This window comes from Ahaetulla prasina, chromosome 1 (assembly GCF_028640845.1).
Source record: "Ahaetulla prasina isolate Xishuangbanna chromosome 1, ASM2864084v1, whole genome shotgun sequence".
In the NCBI taxonomy this organism is placed as follows: Eukaryota; Metazoa; Chordata; class Lepidosauria; order Squamata; family Colubridae; genus Ahaetulla; species Ahaetulla prasina.
In genome coordinates, this window is record NC_080539.1 from 171,859,748 (window position 1) to 171,880,957 (window position 21,210).

Here is a 21,210-nt window from a genome sequence, read left to right on the forward strand (position 1 = left end):
TTTATTATTTAAAATAATTTATTACAGTTAATTTATTTAATAATGTTAAATAATGTATTATTATTCAATCATTTCAATAACTCTTTGCTTGTGGGAATATGCAGTGAAGAGTGCACAGAATTAATAAATGGTTCTTTTAATAATCAATGGTATGCCATATTTCCTACTGATATATGTTTGCTCTGCCATCAAAACAAATGAATGGATACTTACTCTTCCTTGTCTTTGTCATTTTTCAAATGCTTCAGTATTTTCTGGCTCTGGGAAATACTCTTCTTTTTTCCAACCTCCTCTTTTATTAGAAATTTGACCAGAAAAAAATAAAATAAAATCAGATTTAGAACAAATGCCATTTTGGTCATCATAGAAATCTCTTTTGTGTTTGACATCTGAATGAATGTCTATCTGTGAGTATTTAGTGAATCTATTCCAATGAACGCTAGAATGGAATTGAAATACAGATTTCAAGTAAAATTTGCACATTAATTGAGACATATTTCAAATGTGGTGCATTCAGCGTAAGGCAGTTTGTGCTTACAAAAGATAGCTTGCACTGCAGAATCCCATGAAATATTTATAAAGATCTTTTCCTGAAAACCCCAGTCTTTTAATCTACCTACCCAGAGGTTAACATTCTCTGAAGCTGTAATAACAGGAAGCAGTTCTACTGTCTGGTTTCTGTAATTTCTCATTAATCTTACAACTTGCTGTCATTTTTTGCAACTTCTCACATACAGTGTGGCCATGCCCTCTCCTTTGGATACATGTCCCCTTCTTCAAATGCTGTTTATCACAGAGGCTCTCTCAGAAGCATAGACCTCCGTTTTTCCCCCTTGGTGAACTAAATTTAGCTTGATAATTCTTCTTATTCTTCTGGGGCCTATTTCCCCCTCTGCACCTGCTAACTTTCACTCTATGACAGCCAAAAATGGTATGACCCAAAAGAGCTATGATCAAATTTCCCCAACTTTGCTTCATTCTCTTTTGTTAGAAACATAAAGCAGCTGCAGTTACGAAAACGTCAATTTTGTTAGGAGAAGTAATCCAGGGCATAGGTCCCCAGCCTTGGCAACTTTAAGACTGGAGGACTTCAACTCCCAAAATAATTCTGGGAGTTTAAGTCCACCGGGCTTAAAGTTGCCAAGGTTGGGGACCCCTGATCTAGGGGATGGAATATGTGTATATCACCTATTTACTATTACCCTAACCTAATCTCTCTGACTGACTAAAGAAGCTTCTTGGATGAGAAGCGAAACATCTTCAAAGAAAAATGAGAAAGTCTAGTTGCCTCTGGAAAAAGCACCTTTGGGACAACCATGACCTGGATGACTGAGAATCTCTACCGACTTTTAGCTATGCACATTGGGATGAATACCCTTCAAATGGTGCAGAAGTATGAAGGGATTCCCTATCCCCACCCCAAAATCAGACTCCAGGAACCATTTGCCTTTCAGTTTGGGATGCAGACAACACAGATTCATCCCCAACACTCTGCGCCATATTCAACAATGAAGGGATCTGCAGAATAATGAAGCTTTCTACAGAAAACATCCTGCAGAAAGCACAGCTCCACAACACAGTCCTTTCAGCAGCTCCAAGAAGGCTCCACACCCTCAGGTGACCCTGAGGACAGAGACAAATACCCAAGTGGCCTCAGTGACTCTGTAAAAGAATGAAAATGACCAGCTCTCTGCAAGGACAATCCTTCCATTGTCCACCATCCAGTCAGAGCTGAAGAAGCTTCTTGGATGAGAAGCGAAATATCTTCAAAGAAAAACAAGAAAGTCCAGTTGCTTCTGGAAAAAGCTCCTCTGGGACAACCATGACCTGGATGACTGAGAATTTCCATAGACACTGACAGACCTAATTTCTTACTAGGAAAAGAAGTTAAAATTTGTGCATTATTATTATAATAGACCTGTCTGGTCTCAGGCTCTTTATGTCTGATCATGGTCCTTATATTATGACAAACTTCTGAAGCGTCACACATGATCAGAGGAGTAAGATCCACACATATTTTCATTAATCAAGTTTAATTCTGAGGAAAAAAGAGAGTGAGGTTACAAAATCTTGGAGAATAAATAGACAAAGCTCCAGTCCCCCTTTACACTGAACAACAAAGATTTTGCTTCTGTCAGGGCATGAAAGAGTTAACAGCTGTAAACTGAGTTGTAAGCTGAGTCAGCCAAAATCTGATGCAACAGAATGAGGCAGCAGAGTTACTGCCACTTTAAGAAGCTGGGTCAGAAGCTACCTATTTAAAGGAAGCCATTTGAGTGTGTTCCTTCTCCTCAAGCTTTCTTCCTCAAGCCCTCTCCTTGCGTATGATAGTTCTTGTTCTCTCCATTGTGTCAGTAGCTGACACATATTTAACCACGTATATGTTTGTATAGTTCACGTATATAAAACCACTGTTAGTTTAAACTATAAGACTCTGTGTGCTGTGTACTATTATAGCTCCTGGGTTTATCGCATAATACTAGTTATGCTGCCTAACCTCTGACAGCTTCCTGAACACTTTTGGATGTATCTTAACAGATTTTGGGCTTGTAATCTTGAAAATAAGCTTTAATTTAACCTATCATATACCATTTTATAGAAATTATCTGTTTTTACACAATGGCAAAGTACATCCTTCAGTATCTGTTGACTCTGCTGCACATATGAAAGGAACCTATAAAAACATGGAACTGTTAGTGAAGCAAATCCAGCACACCAAGAATAACTGGAATATATGTGGTGATTTAAAGGTAGTCCTTGACTTACAACCGTTCATTTAGTGACTGTTCAAAGTTACAATGGCACTGAAAAAAGTGACTTATGACCACTTTTCACATTTACGACCATTGAAACATTGAACATCCCCATGGTCACGTGATCAAAATTCAGACATTTGGAAACTGACTCATATTTATGACGGTTGCAGTGTCCTAGGATCATATGGTCATCTTTTGCAATCTTCTAACAATCAAACTCAATGGGAAAGCCAGTTTCACTTAACAACTGTGTTACTAACTTAACAACTGCAGGGATTCACTTAACAATTGTGGCAAAAAAGGTTGTAAAATGAGGCAAAACTCACTTAAATGTCTCACTTAGCAACAGAAATTTTGGGGTCAATTGTGGTCGTAAGTCGAGGTCTATTGCTACCAAGTACTGATGTTATATGTGCAAATGGAACAACTGTGGAAGATTTTTTACACTAAATTTTTACATTAAAAATAAATGGCCACGCTGAAAGAATTTGGTTCCAGGGGGAAAAAATGTGACACATGAACCACTTGTTGACGCAACAAAAATAATTTTGCCTCTGTTGCACATAATCGGACTGATGAAAATTGCATAAAACCGATGAACAATGAAGATGAAGGTGTTATAACTGAGGCCAAGATTAAGGAAGGCATTTTTATAGGTCCATGGATCAGATGCATCATCAATGATAAGTGGTTCAAAGATCTGCTAGTGAGGCCAGAGAAAATCACCTGGAATGCATTCGAGGACATCCTTGAGAATTTTCTCAGCATCAAACTACATTTAGCTGGTTGACAAATTTCTTACAGCATACAAGACCATGAAACACAACATGTCACTGAGGATTCATTTTCTGCTTTCACATTTGGACTTCTTTCCTGAAAATCTAAGTGTAGTCAGTGTCAAACAAGATGAAAGTTTTCCCTAGGACATTGTCACAATAGAAAAATGTTATCAGGCCAACTGTAATCCATCAATGCTGGCTGACTGTTATTGGACACTGCAGTGAGAGGCATCAGAAATGGACTGCAAATGAAAATGAGCAGCAAAACACTTTTGTCCTTGTTGAACTCATGTGACATGTCAAATACATTAGGCAATTAAATACATTAAGTCATTAAAGTTCATTTCATATTTCTCAAGATTCCTACATGATATATTAGTCATACTGAAATTATATGTGTGTACAGTTTGAAGGGGTTTATCATAATCACCAAAAGTTTTTCAGGACACAAAACTTTGGAAAAACATATTGTCCAGTGTTATCCATAAATTAAGAGGGATTCTCTGTGAATTGCTTAAACTTCTTTGTTAGATTGTTTAACTGAAAGGCTTTTACCAAATAACACTGAAACATTGATCTACTTTTCCAAAGTCCCCTCAGCCAGCTGGGTAACCTTGGTCCAGTTTTTCTCAGGAAGAAGGCAATGGCAAACAACTTTTGAAAATTCATTTGACATCATAACAGCATAAACTTCTCCAGGAAGTTGCCTTGAGTCTATACTGACTCAAGGGAACTCAAACAACCAATAGCAGCTAGAAAGGAGTCTAGGACCAAACTAAACCATTTTGTAAGCAATAATCACATGCAACCAGTTCAGATGAAAAATTTCTGAAATTTCTTTCGTCTGAAAATACTGAGTCAATGATGGTTTAGGATCAATTCAAGCTTTATTTAAAATCCTAAGGATTATCCTGCTATTGTTGCAAGACTATACGCATGTACAGAGTTGTTGTTTTGTAAGTTGAAAGTTGTGAGGTTGAATAATTATATTGTTTTCAGCTGTTCTGACAATTCTACCATTTCGCTGGTTAATTCCATAATCTCTGCATTTCAATTGTAAGTCCTAATACTTTATAATCTATCCAGTTCCTTCTCAGCTATTTTATTGACGTTCGGTGTTGCCACATCTATAAATAAAATGTGATTTTCTTTAGTTATTGTGATGTCTGGCATGTCATGTTCTAGATGTTATTTAGAATTCAAAAGTTCCATAACAGCTTTCCATGTTGATTCTGGAACACACTTTCAATGTTATGGTCTTACCTATACATCAAATTCATACCGATTATACAAATTCGAATGCATATTTTTTGCCACACTCTCAGCAGTTTTGCTACAACTACTTATTAGGTGATCAAACAGTCTTTTCTTTCCTTTTGCAATTTGCATAATCCATAATGCTGTTTCAGGATTTTTATTTTTATTTTTAAATGACATTGATTGCCAGTGCTTATATCCTGGGGCTGCAATCTTTCCTTCTCTTTCCTAATGGATCAATCACAAGCCTTGCCAACTTTTGCTACTATTCACACTGCCTTCAATTCCTGTCAGGTTTTGACTAGGTAGCGGTTTGGTTTTTTTCCAGTTTTCCATTCATTATTCTAATTATTCAGTTTTGGATGTTGCCTTTCATTCTCTCACATTCAAAACCTTTTCCCCTGCAGACATTTATTAACATTTTTTCCTTGCTTGCTTTTATGTAGTTGTTTAAGTCTCCGCTATTCGCTTCTCTTACAACAAAGCACAACAACCAACATTTTGGGGGGGGGGATAAATACAAAGATCTGTGTCGTTTTGAAGGTGAAATGGAAGATTCATTTTTCCAAGTTTTCAGAGTGTGTGATCTAAAGCAACTAGCTCAGCCTGTGTCCAATTAACAGTAGTAGCTGTATAATGTTTTACAGTAACAGCCCATGTTTTTATGACTGCTTGTATTATCATCATTCAGATCTGTTTTCAAAACTTTTCCAAATGATTTTATATGTTTACAGCTGTTTTTCTTTTTCGCCTATCCAAGTGAAATATCTGCTTATCTTACATATACATGGCCATCATGCTACCTGCTCTCAAGGCAAACAATATTATGCGAAGCACAGAAACAGTCAGAAACAGTAGGTCAAAGAAGTTAAAGGAATGGGGTTTTTTGAAAAAAAGGAAATACTGTTAAATTTAATTTCACCAACACTAACCACTATACTTCTAACTTTGTGTCCTTGCGTACCATTTGTACTTCCATCACAGCCTTGCCATTCATACATGGCTTTTCTTGAACTGCTTGCCACTCTTTTTTGAAGTTTGCATTAAATCGTTCAAACCTGACTTTTTGAACTTCCACTTTCATTTCCTTTCGCCTCATTCACTCTTCCTCCATATACTGCATTCATTTTCTAATTTGATCCTCCTTTATTATCTTTATACAGACCATCTTAATGTATTTCTTTTTTGCCAGTTACTCATTTTTGCATTTAATCCACTGGTGCAACATCCATTCATATTCTTGACCCTATCTTTTCTTGTCTTACTAATCAAAAATTATACACTTCTTAAATTTCTTGTTTTTAATTGCGTTCAATTTGCCTTTCTATTTCTTCTGACATTCCTAAGTCTTACTTTCCTGTAACGAAGTTGGCAGAAGCACATACACATGACCTTTTTTGTAACTTTGAATAAACATTAATTCCTTAGAACAGATTATGCACTACTCACTGATCCGGACCCGAGTATTTTACGACCCTCCAGGCAATATCCAGGCCTTTGGCTATTCTTATCTGGCCCATGTGAGGTCAATTGGAAATTACAAATTAGATGTAAATAAGCATGCCATACAGGGTGGGATGTAAGCCGAGTTAGGTCTAGCTCTACATGGTCACCATGCACTCCTTCATTGAGGCAAAGAGGGCAAGTGGTAATAGCAGGTAGGCAACCAAAAAGGCAGAGATGTGTAAGAGATAGGCAGGTGGGGGGCAGTTCAAGAGGAGGCAGTCCCTTACCTTACTATTTATTTATTTATTTATTTATTTATTTAATCATATTTGTATACCGCCCTATCTCCCGAGGGACTCAGGGCGGTTAACAGGCACTTAAAAACACATAAATACAGCATAAAAACAATTAAATGAGGCTGGAATTACTGAGAATTACAATTACTGAGGCTGGAAGCTGAGAGGAACCAATCTGAGAATGACTTGGATCAGGGTGGGTCCTAATCTAAGGACTGCTGGGATTCGCTAAACAGCAGCAATCAGGAATGTTGAGATTGTGGTTGCTAAATGATGAGGTCATATGATATTTTGTTTTAGAACCTCATCACTTAGTGACAGAAATTCTGGTCCTAATTTCTATCGTTAACCAAGGTTTACCTGTATTTGCATGTCTTACAATTTGTCCATTGACTTTTCTCTATTTAGTAAACATTTTGTCAAGGTACACACACATGCATCTACTTATTCTAATTGTTCATTATATCTATATCTATCTATCTATCTATCTATCTATCTATCTATCTATCTATCTATTTATCTATCTATCTAAAATCTATCATTCCATCTTCCCTATCAAACACAACTGTGATGATCTTTGATATATTTATTTTCAAATCCATACTCTTCATTATATCCTACACTATTTTCACAAGAAGAATTTTGGCTGTCAGCCAACACGTGGCATTGTTTACATGCAAGAACACAGGAATTTTCATCCATCAAATACCTCTAGCATCACTATAAGCATTTTTTTTACACATTTACCCATACATATATTAAACATGCAGACATTAATCATTCTTTTTTTATTTCCTACTTAAAGCTGAAACACTTTGATAAGTATTCTTTTTTATTGTTAGGTATGCTTTATAATCATCTTACACTAATCGCTTTCAGCAAGCAATCTTAATCTCCATATTCATTCAAGCTATTTTATTATTCAGGTCTATTTGTTTTATTATATATTTTCTCTAAATAAACAAACATAATACATTTTCTCACCTTCATACATTTCTCAGACACCTTCTGGAGGAAGAATCTAATCTGCTTGTTCATTCCTTCCTTACATTTTTTTCAGACAAAAAAAAATGCTTAACATCTTTTCAGGGATAGAAAACAGCTAATCCCTGTTATTTTTGCTTTCATTTTTGATAAATTTTCTCTTTATTATACACCAGAACAATAATTGCATTTCTTCCAATATTCAGGCACAATCATTACATACAGTAAAGAAATGTCACCGCCATTCCTAAGCAATTTATATTTTAACAGGTTTGCATTTCAACCATCCAGTTATACTTACAGTCTTAATGATTTAACTCGTTCCTAGCATTTTCTGATTTCATCTATTTATCTGAGAAACTAATACTTATAGTATTAGTTTCAATTTTACTGTGTTACGTGTTACTATTTTTTCCTTGGAGGTGTCTAGAATTCTTCTAGCATTCTCTACCTCGATTTTATCCCAAATAATTTCATCACTTTGTTTTTTCAGTTCCATTCATTCTGCTAAAGTTTCCTTGTTTAGCCCTTTTTTCATATTTTTTAAAAAAATATGTTTTAATTTCCAGGAGAATTGTTCTGCTTTTCTCTTTCCATGTCTTTCTTCTTTCCCTTTTTCTATTATTTTATTGTCAATTTTTTGCCACTTGTTTTCTTTTTCTTCTATGTCCATTTCTTTCAAGGTTTACTTTTAACATAACTCACTGCAGTGCACTATATACAGATTCCAATAAGAAGTTTTAATATAAAGTGTAATGTATTTTAAACTTTAGGAGGGAATTTTGGGCGGGAACAAGCACGTTGCTGATTGGTTGAAGCCTCAGCCAAAATAGTATATAAAGAGGGGTTTTTGCCGGTTGTCTTTTGCTGGGTTCACTATAAATTAAAGAGCTGTTGTCACTCACTGGTCTCCTGCCTCGTTATTGCCCGAACATAACATTGGCGACGAAGGTGGGATTCTGAGGCAGTGAGATCGGGAAAAAGAGCTGAAGGAGCAAAAGAAGGCACGAACCCAGCCAGTTTTGAGGGCGGATAGTTAGCGATGTCCAGCTACACGCTGCCAGTGCCATTTGACCCAGCCAAGGAGAAATGGGGGTCGTACATGGCTCGCTTCAAGTGTTTCCTCGAAGCAAACAAACTACAAGGAGTTTCGTATAATAGGAAGCGAGCGTACTTCCTGAGCCACTGCAGTCCAGAGGTTCTCGATACCGCGGAGTCACTTTCAGAGCCAACGCCGGTACAATCGGTACCGTGGCAAACACTACAAACAACACTTCGAGCGCACTATGCACCGGTACCCTCAAAGTTCGTTCAATGGTTCGAGTTGAGGCAGCGGGTACAGCGAGAAGGCGAATCGATAAGCGTGTACATGGCCGCGCTGAGGAAAGCCGCGAACCACTGTGAGTACAGAGATTTGGAGGACTCCTTACTCGAACAGCTCATTTGTGGGGTCAGGGACATCCGACTGCAAAGGCGGCTGCTGTCTAAGAGCAACCTGACTTTGGCAATAGCCTTGGACGAAGCCAGGGCTCACGAGATGTCTACCAAAGCGGCAGAAACCTTGCAAAAGCCGAACGCACAGGGTGCCGGAGCGAAAACAACACCGGTCCACAATGAGGAAGTCCAGGCCGAGTCGGAAGGTGAGGAAGAGGAAGAGGTTTTCCACACCGGGAGGCCGGAGAGAGGGGACCGGGGCGAATGCATGAGTTGCGGGGGCCAACATCAACGACAAAACTGCAAGTTTAAGGACGCGGTTTGTCGGCAGTGCGAAAAGAAAGGTCACATAGCGCAGGCCTGTCGAGCCCCCCAACCTTCCCGCCAAAAATTCAAACCGACCAATCAGAGCGCGGGAGCAGCGAAGCGGCCCAGGATTGGTCATTCAAAAAGGGCGCGAAGTTAAACCAGACCACTGTGAGAGTGGGCCACGCATCGACGCGACTAGAAAAAAAGATTTTTACCAAGACATACATTGAAGGGGTGCCGTGCCAAATGGAAGTGGATACCGGCTCATCAATCACAATTATGTCCTGGGACACCCTCGTGAGAGACTTGCCAGCCGTCACGAAGCGCCAGCTACAAACCCAGAAGCTGAGAGTGCAAGACTACCAAGGGAATCGAATCCCTGTTCGAGGGGTAACGTCAGTCCAAGTCAAGTATGGACAGTTCAAGAAAACCCTGCCAATCACCATATTAGATGGAACTTTACCGAGTTTGCTAGGACTGGACTGGTTCCGAGCTTTGGGCATGGGAGTGACCGGGGTCTTCAGAAATGAAGTCGACCTCAAGGATGAACTGCTGAAGGGGTTCAAGGACGTTTTCAAAGACTGCCTGGGCAAGTACCAGGGGACCCCTATTTCTTTCAATCTAGACCCACAAGTTGCCCCTATCAGGTTAAAGGCTAGGAGGGTCCCATTCGCCCTAAAGCCCAAGATTGACCGGGAATTGGACAAGCTAGTAAGCCAGGGAATACTAGTGCCCGTTGACCATGCAAAATGGGAGACACCTATAGTGACCCCAGTCAAACCGGACGGATCGGCCCAGATTTGTGCTGACTACAAGGCAACGCTCAACAAAGCATTGCAGAAGAGTGCATACCCCGTCCCAGTAGTGCAACATTTGCTGCACTCGTTAGGACAAGGGCAGGTTTTTGCCAAACTCGATTTGGCTCAAGCCTACCAGCAGTTACCCGTAGATAGCAGCACAGCTGAGGCGCAGACAATTGTCACGCACCGGGGTGCTTTCAAATGCACTTGACTCCAGTTCGGAGTTAGTGTGGCCCCAGGGCTATTTCAAAACCTAATGGAGCGACTATTACAGGGTCTACCCGGGGTGGTACCATATTTCGATGATGTATTGGTATCAGCTGAAAACTTAGAGGAACTGGGGGTAAGACTAAGGAAGGTTTTGGGCATTTTCAGGTCTGCCGGGCTTAAAGTTAAGCTGAACAAATGCCAAATTGGGGTAGAATCCGTAGAATTCCTGGGCTACCGAATAGACAGGGAAGGGATTCACCCCACTGAGAGCAAGGTACGGGCCATCAGGAAGGCCCCAGCTCCCAAAAATAAAACGGAGTTACAAGCATTCTTAGGTCTTGTCAACTTCTATGCGGTATTCTTAAAGAACAAGGCAACAATAGCCGAACCGCTACACAAATTACTAGCAAAGAAAGCTGTTTGATCCTGGGGGAAGGTGGAAGCTAAGGCATTTGAAGGGGTAAAAAACCTTTTGTCCAGCGATAGCCTCCTTATTCAATACAATGGCACGTTGCCATTAGTACTGGCCTAATATTTTTAAATTTTAACTGGGGTTTTATCATCATTTTAGGGTTTGGAATTTTAAATTTTTAATATTGGCCATTTTTTCTAATTTGCTCGGTTTTAAACTGTTGTTTTAATTGTATATTTTTTATACTTTTTATCTCTTGGCTGTACACCGCCCTGAGTCCTTCAGGAGAAGGGCGGTATAAAAATTTAATAAAACTAAACTAAACTAAACTAGTTTGTGATGCATCTCCCTACGGGGTGGGGGCTGTGCTCAGCCATAGATTACCGAATGGAACAGAAGCCCCTATAGCGTATTATTCCCGAACAATGTCCTCGCCGAAAGGAACTATAGCCAGCTAGATAGGGAAGCATTGGCTATAGTCTCCGGGGTTAAGAAATTCCACGAATATGTATTCGGACGAGATTTCGAGATAGTCACGGACCATAGACCGCTACTGGGTCTATTAGCGGGCGACCGCCCAACACCCGTTGCACTTTCACCCAGGCTGACCCGATGGACTATCTTCCTAGCGGCATACTCTTACAAATTGCTCCACCGCCCCGGAAAAGACTTAGGGCATGCGGACGCTCTGAGTAGATGCCCTTTACCAGAGACTATCGAAGACCCGACCCCGGGGATACCCGTTTTGCTAATTGACTCTTTGGACTCTGGCCCAGTCACATCCAAGGAAGTGGCTAGGGCATCGTACAAGGACATTACCATACGGACTGTAATCGGTTGGGTGCAAAGGGGATGGCCCGCTGCGCCGGGCGAGAGTTTCAAAACTTTGCGAAAAAACGAGCGGAACTGTTGGTTCAAGGGGGGTGTCTGTTATGGGGGGATAGAGTGGTTATCCTGGAGAAATTACGAAAAAATGTATTGGAACTATTGCATATGGGCCACCCGGGGATCGTGAAAATGAAGAGTTTAGTGAGGAGTTATGTATGGTGGCCCCTAATGGATAAGAAAATAAGCAACAGGGTAGGGAAATGCCAATCCTGCCAAGAATCACGGCCACTACCCCCTACAGCCCCAATTAGAGAGTGGGATAAACCCCAGGGGCCATGGTCTAGGATTCACATAGATTTTGCCGGGCCATTCCATGGGCAAACCTTTTTAATCGTAGTAGATGCCTACTCAAAATGGTTAGAAATCATTCTCATGAGAACCACGACGGCCGAGGCAGTTATCTCAGTCCTAAGGCATCTATTTGTAACCCATGGCCTGCCCGACACCCTAGTTTCCGACAACGGCCCGCAATTCACGGCAACCCAGTTTGAGGGGTACTTGGCGGAGGACGGCATCAGACATGTCCTCTCGGCGCCTTTCCACCCGGCAACGAACGGACTTGCAGAACGTTTCGTTCGGAGCGCCAAGGAAGCGCTATCTAGGATAAGTCCAGGCGATTGGCAAACAAAAATCGATACCTTTTAGCAGTCCAACATAGAACCCCCTGTGTAACAACCGGCTGCAGCCCGGCGGAATTATTGATGGACAGGAAGCTCCGGTGCCCGTTGGACCGATTAAACCCAACCTACACCCAAGATGGGTACAGGGGGATACAAGGAAAAACTAGGGAAATGACAGTGGGTGACCCAGTCTGGGCACACAACTATAGCGAGGGTCCAACATGGTTAAAAGGAACAATCCTTGGAATAACCGGGCCGAAATCATATGTAGTAGACATGGAGGATGGCCGGGTTTGGAGACGCCACATAGACCAAATAAGGAAACGAATACCAAGTAAAACAGAAACCACTCAGCCAGGCCCTGACTACCAAATGTTTGAATTCACAGCTGACTCAAACCCGAGGCGAGCGGGGGACTTATCTGAGTCCGATGAAGTCCAGCGACACCAACCGGTTCCTCCTGGAGACAGCAGGGACGACTCAGCCAATAATCCAGGGCCGGACGGCCCAGAGGAGGAGCTGGGAGGAACTAACAGTCCCTCCGACCAGCTCGACTCACTCCCAGAGAATGAATTGCGCAGGTCAGAAAGAGTTAGGAGACGCCCTGTCTACCTGCGTGACTACGTGGAGAAATAACATGCTAATTTTATGTAAATATGGGTACAATGCGTTCTGGGAGGGGAGGAGTGTAATGTATTTTAAACTTTAGGAGGGAATTTTGGGCGGGAACAAGCACGTTGCTGATTGGTTGAAGCCTCAGCCAAAATAGTATATAAAGAGGGGTTTTTGCCGGTTGTCTTTTGCTGGGTTCACTATAAACTAAAGAGCTGTTGTCACTCACTGGTCTCCTGCCTCGTTATTGCCCGAACATAACATAAAGATTAGGGATAAAGTACAGAAACTTGGATATTATATTACGAACTTCCAGCCTTCATTTTAATGAGTTCATTAAGATACGATCTGTTTTAATATTTTTAATTTCTTCCAGGGCTTTTTGCAGTCTGAACTAGCTTCCACATGAAATACATTATTAATTAATTCTTCTCCCATCTATTGGTTCACTGCATCTAACATTGATCCTTTTATTTTCCCAATCTTTCTCTCCCAATCACTCCCAATGGCCAGGAAGTAATGGTCTGTTGTCTATTCAACACCTCATCCCATCCTTTTATCCTTCACTAATTTTGCCAATATCTTATCAGAAACCAAAAATCAATCTAGCTTTTAGATGTATATGCAATGTGTACTATAGGTGTGAATAGACTTATATTTTGTCTTAGAAATAAAATTTTAAAACTGATATCCTTCCCCCCCCCCGCATCACCATTCTCACTGAAATTGGCCCAGTCCCTTTTTTGTCATCTCCCATCTCGTTTCCTTACCCCAGTGGTGGAACTGATTTTTTTTTTACCAGCGGTTCTGTGGATGTGGCTTGGTGGGCGTGGCAGGGGAAGGATACTGCAAAATCTCTATTTCCACCGCACTCCAGGGAAAAGATACTGCAAAATCTCTATTTCCACCCCACTCCAGGGGAAGGATACTGCAAAATCCCCATACCCTCCCCAATCTGGGGCCAGCCAGTGGTATTTGCCGGTTCTCCAAACTACTTAAAATGTCTGCTACTGGTTCTCCAGAACCTATCAGAACCTGCTGTATTTCACCCCTGCTTTATCCCCACTCATGTCAGCTGATAGAATCATTAAATCATATTCATTTGTAAGGTTGCAGTTTTTCCCAGAATTCATAACATAACATAACATAGCGTAGCGTAGCGTAGCGTAGCGTAGCGTAACATAACATAACATAACAGCAGAGTTGGAAGGGACCTTGGAGGCCTTCTAGTCCAACCCCCTGCCCAGACAGGAAACCCTACACCATTTCAGACAAATGGCTATCCAACATTTTCTTAAAAATTTCCGGTGTTGGAGCATTCACAACTTCTGCAGGCAAGTTGTTCCACTTATTGATTGTTCTAACTGTCAGGAAATTTCTCCTTAGTTCTAAGTTGCTTCTCTCCTTGATTAGTTTCCACCCATTGCTTCTTCTACCCTCAGGTGCTTTGGAGAATAGCTTGACTCCCTCTTCTTTGTGGCAGCCCTTGAGATATTGGAACACTGCTATCGTATCTCCCCTAGTCCTTCTTTTCATTAAACTAGACATACCCAGTTCCTGCAACCGTTCTTCATATGTTTTAGTCTCCAGTCCCCTAATCATCTTTGTTGCTCTTCTCTGCACTCTTTCTAGAGTCTCAATCAGGAGAACTCATCTGGTTCACAATTCACTGGAGAGCCAGATGCCAATGGATTCCTAATTCCACACACACAATTTTTTAAAATTAATTTATTGGCTCTATAAGGCTACCCAACTTAATATGACTCTGGGAGGCATATAACAAAAAAACCCAAACCAAACAAATAATAACCCCCAAAGAGCCATGTAATGTTAAAACATAACATGTATAAATTATAAATATGAAATACAGAATATAAGCTGATAACTCCAGCATTAATATAAAAAGAAACAGAAGGATATCCACTCAAATGGCCCCAAATGCCTGGAGAAAAACCTAGCTTTCCTAGAGGTGCCAAGATGGGAACTCTTATACATAATTATAACAACCTAAGTCATATCATCCATGTTTGTGACATGCATTTTAGGTGTTTCATTCATAATTAACCTTATTCATTTAATTAACAAATTTATACAGTCTCCCAACTCACACATAGTGACTACAGGCGGTGTACAATATTAAAAACCCATAGTTAAATTGCCCTATTCCTAGTAAAACCTTGGATGACTTGGGACAGGCCCATGAAAGTCATGGTTTCCGTGAACTCCAGAGCTACCTCTGATCCCACCTCCAAGGACGGCAAATTGAAATCCCCCAGATTTATAAGTCTGGGAAACTCCACTGCTAACTCTGCAGATCTAAGATCTAAACGGTCGAACAGAGAGGCAGCTATGCAGCAGGGAGGCTGGTACAATAGCGGCAATCCCAGGGTTGAAATCCAGCAGGTTCTGGCAGGTTCTGGAGAGCCGGTAGCGGAAATTTTGAGTAGTTCAGAGAACCGGCAAATACTACCTCTGGCTGACCCCAGAGTGGGGTGGGAATGGAGATGTTGCAATATCCTTCCCCCAGGAGTGTCCTTCTCCTGCCACGCCCATCAAGCCAGGCCCACCAAGCCATGCCCACAGAACCGGTAGAAAAAAAAATTGAATTTCATGACTGGGCAATTCACACCTGGTCCCTAAAGCCCATCCTAAGGAAAAGCGTCTTATAGCTGGGAACCCCAATAGCAACCAGAGACTTTCTGATGACAATAGCCATAACCCTCCCCATTTGTGCAGTGTACCCCTATTACCCAGCTGGGAACATTTCTGAGAGAGGGACTCCTTCCTCTGGCAATAAGAGGAGCCATATTACAGATGGATCTGGAATTTAAATGTCCCAGTTTAAAACCTGGATAAATGTTAGTCTGCTGACAAATGAATTGAGCCCAAGGGGCTAGAATGCAAACCCAATATAAGGCATTTATTGGGAATACACCAGTGGTAGCTTTCAAATTTTTTTACTACTGGTTCTGTGGGCGTGGCTTGGTGGGTGTGGCGTGGCGTGGTATGGCATGGCATGGCTTGGTGGGCAAAAGATACTGTAAAATCTCCATTCCCACCCCACTCCAAGGGAAGGTTACTGCAAAATCCCCATTTCCTCCAGATCAGCTGGGACTTGGGAGGCAGAGAATAGATGGGGGTGAGGCCAGTCAGAATTTTTACTACCAGTTCTCCGAACTGCTTAAAATTTCCGCTACCGGTTCTCTAGAACTGGTCAGAACTTGCTGAAACCCACCTCTGGAATACACCTGTTGGGCACTTGTTTTCCCAACAAATAGATTGTCCCGTCTCCCACAATTACATCTCCCCATGATCCACCTTATTCACCCCACTAGTCTCTCCATCTCACATCCTTGCTTCTTTTCTCACTCTCAACACACACACACCCAGTCTAACTACATGCATTAGAAGATAGAGAAAGGAACCTGATAGGTACTGTAGCACTCAACGGTCAATCATATGAATGATAACTGCATATATTCATCAACTCTATAAGAACAGACCACCTTCATTCAGACCTATTCCCTCCTATCCCTTTGTTAAATTTTAAACAGATGACTTATCTATTTCTTTCACTTTACTTGTTAATTCATTCTCTTTACTATGTATTCCTTTTATATTTCAAGACACAATTGTTCAAATGCCATCTCCATCACCAGATGGACTCTTAGATATAGTCCTTTACCACTTATCATGGCTTTGATCATTTGACACTTGTTAATAATGCATTACATTCTTGATTTACAGACTAATGGTGAAATAAAGAGGTTGTTCAAGCAGAATGTTGTTAAATCCAAATGGGATTTTACCCATGCATTTTTACGCTGTTTATGCATGCATAAAATGAGAATGGAAATTATGTATGCATATTTTATGTAGTTTATACATTTTATGCATGGGCATAAGCATAGAGCCGTGATGCCAAACCTATGGCACGCTTGCTGGAAGTGGCACACAGAGTCATCTCTCCAGGCATGACAGCCGTTGCCCGTTGCTTTTCCGGATTCTGGCACCACATGCACGCTGACCAGCTGGTCTTCACGTGCGCAGGAGTGCTGGAAACCGGAAGTTCAGCTTCCCAGTGCGTACATGAGTACTGTGGAGCTGCTCTTCTGGTTTCTGGTGCTCCCATGCGCGCGCATGCTCCTGTTTCAGCACTTGATGCCGAAAAGATTTGCCATCACTGGCATAGAGTATAAGAACAGAATTTCTCTGTGGCATCCAAACTCCAGTAAACTAAAGTCTGCTCACTGTACCGTAAAAGTGTAAATTAGAGATCATCACCCTTGAAGTGAAATTATTACCTTGGGTTGGAAAAAAAACTTGCATTGTTGCTCTTTCGATTATGTTCAGGATCTCCTGCAAAATAGTTAAACCATTTTTTTCAATATTGAAAGAAATTGAGCAAGAAATTGTTTCATGGCACATGTTTATGTGATGGTAACGGCATATGTTATTTCTGTTTTCTACATACAGTATGTACAGTGTGACTGTGGGGTGCTACATTAATAGCATACAAACTGGTTTGTTTTTAAAAGAATGTTGTACACAGGATTAGTCTGCTAAACTAATGGGTATGGCAAAATGTTTCAGTAGTTAATTGATTATTGGCACTGAAATGCAGACCATAATGTGTGTCACACTACCAATGACAAATAAAGAAAAAAGATCCCAACAATCCCAACAGATTTTCAGTGGTTGTTGTAACTAAGCTTTCTATACAAATGACAAAATAGGATTTGAATGGTCTGACCTATCACATATTGCTCACATCTTTGCAAAAAATGTTGTGTTAGCTATTTGTGTAAACTATGCTTGCCAAGATTACTTCCCTTTTGTTTTTCAGAAAATAAAATCTTTTTAGGGCTTTACTTCATTTTTGCCTCTAAAAATAGCCTTTCACAATTACACAAGAAAGTATATTCTGGTCCTTTGATTTAAGTAAGTCAAGGAAAAACACATATAAGCACCTTTTATCCCCAATTTAGAGTCTTCTTTGAATGAAATGACTCACTTTGCAGCAGATTCTTTTTTTCCTAAAAACAATGTACCAGAATATGGGGGGAAAAACAAGCCTCCCATTCATTAGATGCATCATCTGTCATTTAGACTGGGGAAAAAGTAAAACCAACTTTACCATAGGCAGAAAAGGCCATACTTAATGAAAAAAAGATATTGTAATCAATAAATAAGACAACTGTTTGAGCAATTGAGCTGAGTGAGTTCTGCAATCCTTTGGCATAAATAATTATTACTGGATTCACTTGAATCAACAGATGGCGGCAGCAGGTCATTCTTGTCTAGGTTCAGAGGTTAAACAGAGTCATAACTACAAGTATTGTAATTAGTATTTAGTTGGGACACCATCAGAAAATTCAAGATCTGAAGCTTGGACTGGGAAGTCAAAAGCATCTGAGAAGAAGGGTGTCAAACTATCTTGGTAAAAATTGCTCCCCCCACAAAAAAAACCCCTGCAAAACATCCTTGTATGGTAGTGACCATGGAATCACCATGAAACAAATGTTTACAAATTTACCATTACCATTATAACTGATACATTTTTGGAAACTCAAAAGTTTTGGCCAAATAAATCTATTCCTTTTATATGGATTGGCTATCAACCTGAAAACATCAGTGATAATAAATAGATGGAATCCAATCATAACCTTTTGTTTGCAAGACTTAGTAATCTAACTATGTTTCCTTTAATACACTAATTAAAGTGTATTTTCAAATTAAATTTCATTTTCCCAATGGATCCTTTCTCCTCCTTGGAAATAGGTTTCAAGACATAGGTTTATGGGATTTGCAGGTGGAAAAAGGATTATGGAAATATAGCTTTATCTTTTTTTCTTTAGGTGGAAAATTTAAAAAAAATTATCAAAATGTATATGGAGTTATAAACATATTCTTCAGATGGTTTTGAAAGTAATCTATCTATAAAGGAATAACAAAAACCAGACTGATTATTGATTTACATCTGTACAATGTTATAGTATCATTTTTAGGTAACGGATGTTCAGTATTCTTAATTTGTCTGGAAATGTGTTTCTACTTATGGAAGAAATGGAAGAAACCCAGTTTTTATTACTAATGAAAAAGAGAGTCACTGATATTAGAATTCCTGAATCTGTACTTCTGTTGCTGAACTTCAATTTACAGAAACCCAGTGAATTTTAAGTATAAAGGGGAGACAGAATAAAGTATATAATATAAATAACAAATATATATAAATCAAATTATCTCTCATTATTTTCTCTTTGAGTTGTCTCCCTCTTCACTTAGATGGTGATGGTATGTGGGAATGACCTTGGGAGACAGGAGTAACAGCCAGTCTAGACAAGAGTCTAATAAATGAAATTTGAGTCTGAAAGAGGAGGGGTGCCAAAAACCTCTCAGAAGGGACCCACTTTTGGAAGGCTAAAAATGAAGGATAGGACGGTTACTTCCCGATTTGCAAAATTCTATTAATGTAATCTTATCATAAAGACAGAACTAGTACTCCTTGTTGTGCTTCTTGTCTGGACTACCTGGCAGGACTGATAGGTAGGACATTCTTGGCTTTTATTAATGAGATAGGTAAAGCTCCCTGCACTGCAGTTATGTAGATATTTTTGGGCAGATGGTAAGAGAGACAACAGATAAAATAATCATTATTGTCACTTTTTCTGTGTTCACAATGACACACATTAAAAATGAAATTCTGATGCCCACTCTCAAAATAATGTGTGTGTGTGTAGGTATACATATACATGTTCATGTACATATAAATATACCCTTACACACACACACGCTGTATACAGTTCTGTTGTGAACAGAGAACAATTGTGAACAGCTGTGAACAGTTCAGAGCCATGGTGGTACAGTAGTTACAATGCAGTATTGCAGACAAATTCTGAATTCCACTGCCACAAATTCAATACTGACCGGTTCAGGGTTGACTCAGCTTTCCATCCTTCTGAGGTCAGTAAAAATGAGGACCCAGATTGTTGGGGGCAATGTGCTGACTCTATAAACCACTTAGACAGGGCTGTAAAGCACTATGAAGCAGTATATATGTCTAAATGTGTATATCTGTATATCTGTCTAAATATCTGTCTAAATGCTATTGGTAGTACTATTTTGAATACATAGCAGAAAAAGGAGTCTTGAGAGTTAACAAAGTTGATACTATATGATTCAAAAGCATTACAGAATCTAGTTCTCCTTCGGATACCACGAAGTCTCTTCCCAGAAGGTTACAAAGAAAACTGATCATGGAGAGGATGTATAGTGTCCCTGACAATACTGCAGACCAGGGGTGAAATGTAAAATTTGTTACTACCGGTTCTGTGGATGTGGCTTGATGGGGTGGTGGTAATGTGACTGAGTGGGCATGGCCAACTTTTTTTTTTACTTTTAAAAGCATTTTTTCTACATCTTCGGCTGAAGAAGTTGTAGAAAAAATGCTTTTAACAGGCTCCTCTGACGATCCCAGCTGAGTTGCCTGATTGTCAGAGGCTTTTCTTTTCTTTTAAAAGCATTTTTTTGCCTTTAAAAGAAAAAAAAGCCTCTGATGATCCCAGCTGAGCCATGTGATCATCAGAGGCTTTAAAAACTTTTAAAAGCATTTTTTCTACAACCTCTTCAGCCGAAGAGGTTGTAAAAATGCTTTTAAAAGCCTCTGATGATCCCAGCTGAGCCATGTGATCATCAGAGGCTTTTTAAAAAAACTTTTAAAAGCATTTTTTCAGCCAAAGAAAAAATGTTTTTAAAAGTTTAAAAAAAAACCTCTGATGATCGCGCAGCTCAGCTGGGCATGGGGGAGGGAGCGGGTGGCAGGGATTTTTGCTACTGGTTCTCCTAACCACCTGCTGCCATCATTACCAGATCGGGCAATTCGGTCGGAATCGGGAGCATTTCACCCCTGCTGCAGACCCTGGTCAAGCAGCACTTATGTGCCATATCTTGGATAAAAGGAAGTGAACTTCCAGTAATCTTTTCTGCCATCCTCACAACTCTCTGCACAGCCTTCCTGTCTGAAACAGTAATACATCCAAACCAAACAGTAATACAGTACAACAAGATGCTTTCAATTGTCACTCTATATAAAGTGGTAAGGACAACAGTAGGAAGATGTGGTCTTCTCATATGATACAGAAAATGCAGCCGCTGCTGTGCCAGCTTCACCAGTGTCTCACTGTTGAGTGACCAAGCTAATCTACTCATTAGCGGCATACCCAGAAACTAGGTACTACTAATCACCTCCACAGTTGAATCATTAATACACAGAAGTATATGCTGTCCCTGCCTTTTTTAAAATTGACAATGATCTCTTTTGTTTTTCCTACATTTAGAAGAGGCAGTCCACCAAACCCTCTACCTCCTCTCTGTAAGCACCCTCACTGTCATCCTGAATAAGACCCAC

At 40.2% G+C, this 21,210-nt stretch overlaps 2 protein-coding genes across 4 annotated transcripts in view; one reads left to right on the forward strand and one right to left on the reverse strand.

The window, feature by feature from the left end:
* NDUFAF5 (NADH:ubiquinone oxidoreductase complex assembly factor 5) overlaps window positions 1–21,210 on the forward strand; it is a 79,692-nt gene that overhangs the window by 48,883 nt on the left and 9,599 nt on the right. The gene's annotated exons all lie outside the window — the stretch shown is intronic.
* The window catches only part of SEL1L2 (SEL1L2 adaptor subunit of SYVN1 ubiquitin ligase), a 54,386-nt gene that overhangs the window by 24,551 nt on the left and 8,625 nt on the right, over window positions 1–21,210 (reverse strand). The window contains exons 3-4 of the mRNA XM_058181845.1: window positions 17,108–17,162; window positions 214–292 (exon numbers count right to left, since the gene is read on the reverse strand). Coding sequence (XP_058037828.1) covers window positions 214–292; window positions 17,108–17,162 — 134 coding nt within the window. The remainder of the gene's footprint in view (window positions 1–213; window positions 293–17,107; window positions 17,163–21,210) is intronic.